Source organism: Mesoplodon bidens, assembly GCF_964165515.1.
Source record: "Mesoplodon bidens genome assembly, chromosome: 6".
In the NCBI taxonomy this organism is placed as follows: Eukaryota; Metazoa; Chordata; class Mammalia; order Artiodactyla; family Ziphiidae; genus Mesoplodon; species Mesoplodon bidens.
This window is the reverse complement of record NC_138162.1, coordinates 110,608,475-110,618,708: the sequence shown is the minus strand read 5'-3', so window position 1 is coordinate 110,618,708 and position 10,234 is coordinate 110,608,475. Positions and strand designations below refer to the sequence as shown.

The 10,234-nt window shown below is 58.1% G+C and overlaps 1 protein-coding gene across 1 annotated transcript; it reads left to right on the top strand.

The window, feature by feature from the left end:
* Positions 1-330: 330 nt before the first annotated feature.
* Positions 331-9,799, top strand: RP1L1 (RP1 like 1; the record flags this gene model as incomplete). Its single annotated transcript, XM_081237944.1, has 3 exons — positions 331-936; positions 3,017-3,158; positions 4,722-9,799. The coding sequence occupies 3 exons, from the start codon at positions 331-333 to the stop codon at positions 9,797-9,799; spliced, it is 5,826 nt and encodes a 1,941-aa protein (XP_081094070.1).
* Positions 9,800-10,234: the final 435 nt, after the last annotated feature.

The window sequence follows — 10,234 nt, the reverse complement described above, 5'->3', positions numbered from 1 at the left end:
TGTACACGTAAATTCATTGGATCCTTATAACCACTACGCAGATCAATATGGCTGCATGTTACCAAAGCACAGACCATGTCATCAACCTCCTGGATCACACAGCCCATAAGTAGGGGGTGAGGGATGGGATCTGAATTCAGATCTCCCCATGCCGAACCTTTGGCCTTCCTTCTACTCATCAAAATGGGTTAACCTGCCTCCACAAGTCTGAGTGGAGCAGATCTGGGGTGGGTGGGGAGCGCCTCTGTAACGAGGGGGAGGAAACGCACAGACCCGCTCTCTGACATTCCTCTTCCTTTGATCCATTTCAGCTGTCTGGTCCTCCACACCATGAACAGCACCCCGAGGGATGCCCAGGCCCCCGGACACCGCGAGTGCCTCCTGCCTTCTGTGGCCCGGACCCCCTCTGTCACCCAGGTCATGCCAGCCAAGAAGATAACTTTCCTCAAGCGAGGGGATCCCCAGTTTGCTGGGGTGCGCCTGGCCGTTCACCGACGCGCCTTCAGGAGCTTCGGGGCCCTGATGGATGAGCTTTCTCAGCGCGTGCCTCTCTCCTTTGGGGTGCGCTCCGTCACCACGCCCCGGGGCCTGCACGGCCTCAGCACCCTGGAGCAGCTGCAAGACGGTGGCTGCTACCTCTGCTCCGATAAGAAGCCCCCCAAGACCCCCAGCGGGCCGGGCCAGCCACGGGGGAGAAGCCCTTCTCAGCAGTCACGGGATTTTGAAGGCTGCTGTGAGGCACCTGGAACAGCTTCTTCCTGCAGAAGTCTCAGAGCCCCCAGGAGGATAACGCTGGTTAAGAACGGAGACCCTCGATACCAGCAGACAGTGGTGCTCAGTCACAGAAACACCAGGAACCTGACGATCTTTCTCAGCAAAGCCTCAGATCTGCTGCACTTTCCCGTGAAGCAGGTGTACACAACCGGCGGGAAAAAGGTAGGCTGTCGGCTATGACGTTTCCTTAAAAGGTTCTCTGGACCTCAGCTCAAAACACTCAGGTGGAACTGGGAAGTTATTCCTTTAAAAGAGGCACTGATTGCCCTGCTACTAATTCAAGGTGAAGAGAGTGGAGGCATCCAGTCAGTTAATCAAATGAGCAATTGATCTTCATATTTTTAGCCACCATTTAGCAAGCGCTTAGTGCCTGTTCCTTGCACACTTTGTTTTCTTATCCAACCCTCTTAACCTATTTTGGTGAGAGTTCAGTGTAGGAAACAGAAAAGACTCAAAGTGCTTTAAGCAGAAAACAATTTCACACAGGGCATTGGGGGGACTTTCAAATTTTTGGAAAGCTGCGGGAGTGAACTCCAAGTTGGGCGTGCAGGATTGGCTCCCCGCATCCTGCAGAAAGCTGCTAACTCCGCTCCAGGCCACTGTGATTGGGCTCAGGAGGACTCCTTTGCAGGGGAACCAAAGCTTATGAAGCTGGGTCAGCAACCTGCCCCAGGTGCATCTTAATGCCCAGGGACACCAGCCACTGCTGCCTGAGCACCATCGCCTCTCGATGCCCACAGACTTGCTCTGTAGCCACACAATAGCCAGAAGCAAGAAGAGACAGGGTCTACCTCGCTTGCCTTCCCAGGCTTGACCTACCTGATGGAACCCGACTGGCATCCGGCCTAATTGCCCTTCTGGGTTTTGCTGAACACGAACGTAACCCAAGATGGGCAGGCTGGAGGATGGAGGTTGATTGATCTAATCCACAGAAACTCTCACAGTCTAGTCCTACAGCTACTGACCCCTGTACACACTGTGCTACCAATACTTAAATGTATAACAGCAGCTATAGCAGCGTGTCCCCACCTAACAATGGAACCCTCCCTCCTACCATCGAGACATATGCTCCTGCTCCCCAAAGTTGCATCCATGCTGTACCATTCTCTTCCAGCTCAGTCACGATCCCACCTTTATACCCTCTATCTTAAGAGCCCTTTCTTTCATTTCCTTGTTAATAAGCATACCCTTCTAATTGGAGAAAACGAAAAAGAACAGATTCTGTACTTTAAAGATGGAACGAAATCCCCCAACATTGCTAATTATAATGTAATGCTATAAATTGTGCAAATCATCAGATAGGCAGGATCCTTGGGGCCAGGTGAGATTTTTCCAAAAGCAGGGACCTGCAGGCTTCCCTGGTGGCGCAGTGGGTGAGAGTCCACCTGCCGATGCATGGGACACGTGTTCGTGCCCCGGTCCGGGAGGATTCCACATGCCGCGGAGCGGCTGGGCCTGTGAGCCATGGCCACTGAGCCTGCGCGTCCGGAGCCTGTGCTCCGCAACGGGAGAGGCCACAGCAGTGAGAGGCCTGCGTACCGCAAAAAAAAAAAAAAAAAAAAAAAAAAAAAGGCAGGGACCTGCTTCCTGGAATGCAATCCAGCACTGATGTTGCCTGCACAACCCAGCCCGGGATGTCACGATGGTGGGGGATAGGGGTAGGTGGGGGGAGGATGACCCACGCGTCTGGGCAGGAGCCTAGAGAACCATTGGAGGAGGGAGAGAAAGGCCATCTGTGCCTTGTCTTTCTCTGTTCCACTAGGGGCAGAAGCAGAGGGCCTGGGCTCAGACTAGACTGAGACACAAGAGAGGACTCTGCCTGGGAAAAGCACGAGAGAGTGAATCAGGTCTCCATATGGGAGCCCTGGACCTTCTGTTATGGTTGCTCTAAAAAATACACATTCCGGAGGGAGGAAGTGTGGGCGGGGAAGCAAGTCAAAGTCTTCCTGAAGTCTTTTCCACCAGAGTGTCCAGAATAACCTCTAAACCACAGGCCTCGTACCAGGTGGAGGGAGGGCTGTAGGTAGAGAAGATCATGGTGGGAGGACCTCAGCCCCCCGCCAGTCATGGAGGTGTAATGAAGAGTGAATGGGATCCTTCCCTTGGATCAGAAGTCTGGGGTGAGATGTGCAAATATCAGGAAAGGGACCAGCGACGGTGGATTCTCCCTCTACCCATGTCTCGCTGGATAGAAGCGGGTCCTGCAGACCACGCCTCCTGACTCAACACTCTGCTTCCCCAGGTGGACTCTCTGAAGGGTCTGCTACACAGCCCCTCGGTGCTGGTATGTGCCGGTCACGAGCCCTTCAGACCTCTGGCAGTGGAAGATGTCAGAAGAAATGGAAGTGAACCTTTATCTGGGCAGACTTCAAGGAGGAAAAGTGGTGAGTTTGTTCCACAGGATCTCCAGCCTTATTTGCACTGGATGGTGGTTTGGTAGGGCTTGGCAGATAGCCTTTCTAGATGATTAAAAAAACCTGCCTTTGGCGCCGGGCCTTGGGCAGCCCATTTGTTTGGGGGTCTCTCTTGCCTCTTTTTCCTTCTCATCACCATCAGCCTTAACTAGGTTGAACATTTGGCTCGGATAAGAGAGATGGGAGTCTGGTATTTAAACAGGGATTAAGAGATCTTGGACTTTAAGCTTCTAGAGTCTAAAATAAACTTTGTTAAGAACCATAGTGGGCATGACACTATGGAGGCAGTGGACCATGGACATGTGGCCTTTGCATCTTTCAAGAGTCGTGACTCTCTTAGGCAACAGTGAGGACCCAACAGACCAAAACAAATGATAACCACTGATCATCTATCCATCCATCAATCTACACAGCCAACCATCCATCCATCCAGGTGCCAGAGGTAGCCTTCATTATTAAACAACAACAACAACAACCACAACAAAAACCCAAAAAGCAAAATTATTGGAATGACAATGGGCAAATTTTGGCGGTAAACAAAATAATATCCTCTGTGAAAAGCTATGAAGAGAAAGACAGCAATGGTTTCAGTGGTTGCATCATGCTGGGTGTTGGATGTATAAAGGCCCATCAGCCACAGCCCCTCCTCTGGAGGAGCCCCCAGTCTCATTTGGTGCTTATGGAGGAACAGGACTGGGCAAAACCTTCTCCTGCCCAGATGGACTCAGGAGGTCTGCTCTTGTGCCGGCCATAGGCTCAGCCTCTGCCAGCCCCTCCCTCTTGCCAAGCATTAGCTCAGGAGATGAAATGAGAAAGTACCAAGGGCTGCATTATCTCTCGGGATCACGTCTTTCTATCCCCAGTGACCCCCTCTTCTTCTCTTTTTCATGGCTGAGGGGCAGGCTTCGCTACCAGGACCTGCTATCATGTGTCCAGGCCCTTCCTTGCAGCCACTTATCAACCCCAAAGCTTGATGAGTGTTAAGATGATAAATCATCACTAATAATTGCAAAGCATTTTACAGTTACAATCAGGTGTGTCTGCAGCAGCTTATTGATTTTTGCTTCCTGTGCCATGGGTGGGTGTGAGCAGAGCTAGGATTTAGCTCTGGGCACTGATGCTCTGTAGTCAACTCTACTGTCTATCGAGAACCTACTTTGTGCCAGCAACTTTGCAGGAAACTTTACATGCACTGTCTTGCATCCTCAAAACAAACCTACCCGTTAGATACCATTACTCTTATTTTACAGCTCAGGAAAGAGGCTCTGCCAAAGACCACACAGCTAGGAAGTGGCAGGGTCGAGACTGAATTCGGACTTCAGGTTCTTCTCGCTGGGCTCTGCTGGTTCACACCCTGGCAGCTCCGTGAATATTCATTCTAGAATGGTTTCTGTCCTTACTGTTGGTTTTGGAGCTGGCAGGGGTATACAGACCGTGGAAGGCTCATGACTGGCCTTGACTCTTCTAACCCGAAGCTCTCGCCGGCAGCTCACTATCTTTCCTTCTTTTCTCTTGCTTGTCATCGTGCACCAGGGAGCTGGGGGCCCAAAGCCAAGCAGAGCGTGATCCATGCGCGGTCCAGGCCAGGCAGCAGGCCACGGCAGTTCTCCTTGCTGTCAGAGAGGTCCGGGCTCGGTGACCCCTCGGCGCCTCTGCATCGTGCCTGCATGTGCCCTGCTCCTGACAGGAACCCTCAGGACACACCTGCCCAGCTCAGCCCGTCGGTAGCCGGTGAAGACATTGAGAAGAATGTGCACGTGAACGAGGACGGCAGCTTGTCCGTGGAGATGAAAGTCCGCTTCCACCTACTGGGGGAGGACCTGCTCCTGTGGTCCAGGAGGGTCGGGAGGGCCAGCAGTCTCACAGCAGCCAGTGGGGAGGGCCCCGTCCTGGGGGAGGCAGATCCCCTCGGCTGTGTGTGGAGGGGCCCCCCTAGGGACCCCTCGGAGCCTGGGGCACAGGGACTGGGGCCCTGCGAGGCAGGAGGTGTGGGAGCCTTTGACCGAGGCCGGTGGCAGCCGGGGTCTAGATATGAGATCTGGATGAACCCCCTTTATGCCCCCCAGCGAGGGCAGACAGCCTCTCAGAGGACGTCTGGGCTGACCCAGAAGTCCCCCTCCAGGACCCCCAGGAGTCAAGGGGTCGCCAGCAGGAAAAGAAGGAGCAAGGACAGTGCCAGCCCTTCCTCCAGTGACAGAGCCCCTGAAGGTTCTGAGACCGACTCTTCTTGCTGCTCCAGGTCCCTGGAGGACGCTGTGGGCAGATGTGCCCCACGTCTGGCCTCGGGGGCTTGTGAGGGCACAGGCGAGGGAGCAGTGCCGGGCCGCAGGGAGCACCTTGGCTGCCTGAAACCCGGGACCCAAGGCCCGGCAGATGCTTTTCCTGACTCCTCGGCAAGTGGTGGGTCTCACGAGGAGTCCAGTGAAAGGCGTGAGCTGCTCCAGGGCCGCCCCAGCAAGAAGAGCAGGGCCGTGACTTCCTGGGGGGCCCCCCGGGGGGGAGGGCCCGGCTCCCCCGCTGTGAGCCCCTCGTCTGTAAGGAAAGAGGGCCCACGGGCAGAGGAGAGTGGACAGGGCGACGGACACCCCCGGGCAGCCTCTGGGGAGGATGCGGGAGGCCACTCTCCACCTTCTGCCTGTGCCTCAGCCCCAGGCAGGAGCAGAAAGCAGGAGAACAGAGCCGGCACCCTGTCCTCACCCAGCATTTCTGTCCTCAGCCGAGGGTCACAGAGGGGCCACCCCAGGCAGCACCACAACCCAAAGGACACCCACTGCCCACTCGGCTTGCCTATGTCCAGGCTAGTGCCGGGGCCTCCCAGCAGAGGCAGGGCCCGCCCAGACAGCCCAGCGCCTGGCCCTTCTGAAAGCCCACACAGCCGCAGGAGCCGGGCCTCCTGGGACCCGGGGCCCTCCTTCTCCGCCTCTCTTCATTCCTGGGACACGCGAGGGCTCAGCAGCATTCCCATCACCCCTATGAGCAATTCTGACTGTGTTTCCAATTTCCACCCCCCAAATTCCCCCGCTGCTGAGACCGAAGGGGACCCTGAGTTCAGGGCGTGTTCACCAGCTCCCACACTTTCAAACACATCTGGCTCTTTCAACTCGCAAGCTGATGGCCTGGTTGAAAAGGCAGGGGGTGACAGTCCCAAGCCTTCCTGGCCCTTGGTCCTACCAGTCGGGTGGCCCGAGGGAGGGAGGCCGGGAGTGCACGGGGCCAGCTGCTGCTCACAGCTGGGCACATCCCCCGCCCTAGGGTCCCCCGGTGGGAAGACGCAGTCGCTGCCAGCCTCCCAGTCTTGGGGCGGCCAGGGGCCCTTCTCTGAGGCCTGCTTGGTGTGCAGGAGGTGCTGTCCCATGCCTCGCAAGCCACGGCCCTTGGGCAAGGAGCATCCTTTGTGTACCCTCAGCCACAGCGAGGGCAGCCACAGTGCTGTTGGGGAACCGGGTGGGGCCAAGGCGGGGGAGGAAAAGCTGGACGTGAGGCGCCCTCGGCCCCCTGGCTCTCCGGGAGGGGCCGTGGGGAAAGCAGTCAGAGCCATGAGAAGGGGAGGTTCCCACCGCGGTCCCAAGCTCGGGAGAACGTTCCAGGAGAAGGTCTCGGGTGGAGGAGACCTGGAGGAGCAAAAGGAAGGTGGCTGCATGATGCTGGACACCCTGCCCCGAGCCTCCCCAGAAGCCGTGGTCCGTGCGTGGCTGAGCCACATCCCGGAGGAGCCCGTGAAATACGAGATGGTGGACAAGGGCGAAGACATGGCTGGGCACAGCCCAGAAGGTCCCAAGGAGGACCCTGTTGACCAATATCCCCCAAATGGTCTGGAAGGGTCAGTGCAGGCCAGACAACTGCCCCTGGAAGGGGCGGCCAGTGAGAAAGCAGAACCAGATGCAGCCCTCCCAGGGACTGGCAGTGCTGGTCCCAAGTCAGGAGAGGGCCTGCCTTGCAGTGGGGTTTCAGAAGCCCCTACGGAGGCCGGCGAAGGCAAAGGAGCAGCTGTGGACCGTGCAATGGGCCAGCGCGTGCTTCCCAGCAGGGTCTCTTCCTCCATACACATCATGAAGGCGCTGATGGGATCCAGGCCAGGCCGGCCCAGCAGTGTACCCGAGGTGTCCAGCTCAGCGGGCAGGAGGCTCGGCCGCTCGGCCCAGGCCCTCGTCACCTGTCTTGCCAGGCTTGGCTTCTTTGATGATGACCTTGGGTCTCCCGCTGGCAAAGTGAGGTTCACAGACTCTCCTCGGTACCAGGAGCTCCTGAGCACCTTCCAGGCCCTGTGGCCAGGGAGTGGCCTTGGGCACAGAGATCTGGACTCAGGCCTCCAGGAGCTAGGCTGGGGCCAGGCCCTGCCGGCCCTCGGGTCCCACGCTGCAGCTGAGGACTTCACGCCAACATCCTCCTCTGGCGTGGATGTTGGCAGTGGTTCTGGAGGCTCAGGGGAGGGCCACGGGCCCTGCACCGTGGACTGCGCCCTGGTCCCTGAGAGGATGGGGCAGCCCTCAAGCATGCCCTGCCAGAGGCCTGATTCCAGAATCTCAGGGAACCCAGAGGATCCGGGAGACCAACAGCCGTGTGGTTCCGAGGCCGGTGGTGCCTCCAACGAGGACAGGGCCAACAGAAACAGCGGGGAGCAGATGTCGGGCAGTGACCTGGACCAAGGTGTTAAAAACATGATGCAAGAAGAGGGGGCACAGTTAGAGGAAATAAAAGAGGAAAAAGAAAGAGCAGAACTGCAAGAAGAGGGTGTTAGAGGGTTTCCCGAAGAGGAAGGAATCACAGGACGAGAATCGTCAGGGGCGGGCTCTCAGGATGGGGCGGGTGCCAGGGAAGACAAGAGCCTGCAGGAAGAGCAGGGAGACCCCACCTCAGCCACGCTGAGCCCTCCAGGGAAGAGAGAGAGCCCGACAGAGCGCCCTAGGAGCCTCAGAGAGAGCGACCCAGACGCCAGCGGGAGTCAAGGTGGCCCCAACGCTGAGCCTTCTTTGGAGGAGTTGTCCACAGCAGCTGAGACAGGCTGTGGGCAAACCCAGGCCAAGCTCACCCAGGGGGCAGGGGAGAGGGGCACTCCCACAGCCCACAGAGGGCCTCTGGACCCTGACCCCCTCTGGGCGTCCAAGTTGCTGAAGAAGATGGAGAAGGCCTTCATGGCCCACCTCGCCACTGCCACGGCCGAGCTCCAAGCCCGCTGGGGCCTGGAGAGCAGCGACCTGCTGGACCAGATGGTGGCCGAGCTGCAGCAGGACGTGGGCTGGCGGCTCCAGGACCACATCGAGAAGGAGCTCCGCGAGATGCAGAGCTGGGCTGGGGGCACGGCGCCGGGGCCACCCAGGGAAGCCCTCTGCCGGGAGACGCCCCTGCAGACCAAGCAGTACACGCAGCACCTCCAGGGCCTGAGTGACCTCTCAGCTTTCTCCGAGCACACGCGGGGCCGGGGGCCCCCCTCCTTCTCCCTGGAGGACGTGCCAACCTTCAGAGGAGCCCTGGGGACCCGGTTCGGGGAGCAGGCTGAGGAGGAGGGGTTCTGTCCCTGCGAGGCCTGCATGAGGAAGAAAGTGGTCCCTGCATCCCCCAGGGTCGCAGTGCGGGCAGCCAGCGCGCCCGTCAGAGAGGCCTTTGACCTGCAGCAAATTCTGCAGAAGAAGAAAGGAAGATGTGCAGACGGGGAGACAGCAGAGGCGGCCCCTGCGCAGAGGGGGATGGAGCCCCTCGAGAGGGACCCCTCAGGGGCGGACCCTGTCCAGGCAGCTGACGGAGGCCCTGAGCTGGGATCAGGCCAGGGCCCCGGGGTGGAGGAGGGGGACGAGACCCTCAGCAGAGATGAAGCCCCCCCGGGGTCAGAGGAGGGGGCAACTGCTGAGAAGAGAGAAAGGAACACAGACCCCTTTGTAGGCAGCTACCCGGACGGGGTGGGGCAGGGGGAGCAGGGTGTGGGCAGGGAGGAAGGAGACCCGGATGTGGGCTCTGGGGCTGAGGACACTGGGGCAGGTGGAGCCCCGGGAGGAGGCGACCCAAGTCCAGGAGGACAGAACGCTGGTGCCGAAAGTGCAGAGGCCCAGGGAGCTGAAGAGGAGCAACAGCCAGAGTCAGGAGGAGGAAGTCAAGGTACGAGGGAAGTGCACCCTCAGCTTGGCCTTGGACACCGCCAGTCGCATGAGGCTTCTAGAAACAGCAGCCCAGACCAGGAGGGCAGGCCCACGCCGTCCCTGGCCCCAGGTGCAGACTCCCCCTGCCAAAGGTCAGGCCTGAAGTCAGCCCTCTCGTCCTCCAGCACAGCATCTCTGGGAAACTGCTCTCCGCTCTCTCAGGAAAGCTCCGAAGATGAGCCTTCAGACAGACGCACGAGGAGCATTGAAGACGAGGCCGAGGGCGTCCCTGATCCAGAGACAAAAGTCACAGGCACGTGTCCAGAAAGCTCCCCTTCTGAGCAAGAGGGGGCCCCCTCAGGCGCGAGGACGCCAGAGCGAGGAACAGATGAAGGTCTGACTCCAGAGCAGGGGGAGGAGGGAGGCTCTGACTTAGAAGCTGAGAAGGTAGTGCGAAGTCTCGCTTCCACAGAAGTGATGCTTACAAACCTCCCCATGGACAGGACAGATGGCTTTGGCCAAGACGACTTAGATTTCTAAGGATCCAGCTGCAAGGCGGTCCTGAGTCTGGAGCTCAGCCTACTGGAGATGCATAAGAGACATGGGCAAAGATCAAGGACTTGCCAAGGACATGGCCACCCCACAGTGCCCCAGTTCTAAACTCTGGGGTTTCCAAGGCCCCATCGGCCTGTCCACCCACCGCGTGAAAGAGGGCCATCCCAGGTCTTCCCCATTATATGAGGTCAGCTGCCCCAGCATCTGCCTGCTGGGCCCAGGAGGATGGAACTGCCTGGCAAGGGTCCAGGAGAGGCTTTGTTTGTGTGTTTGTTTTCTGCTAGTGAGTGTTTCCCTTGTTCTTTGCCTATTGATCTCCAGTTATTTCTCTCCTTGGCCTCTCCTGGGCACTGATGTCTCTCGACTTTGAAGTGCTTTTTTCTAGTCTTGACTATATTTGGTGACTCTGCAGATGTGAAC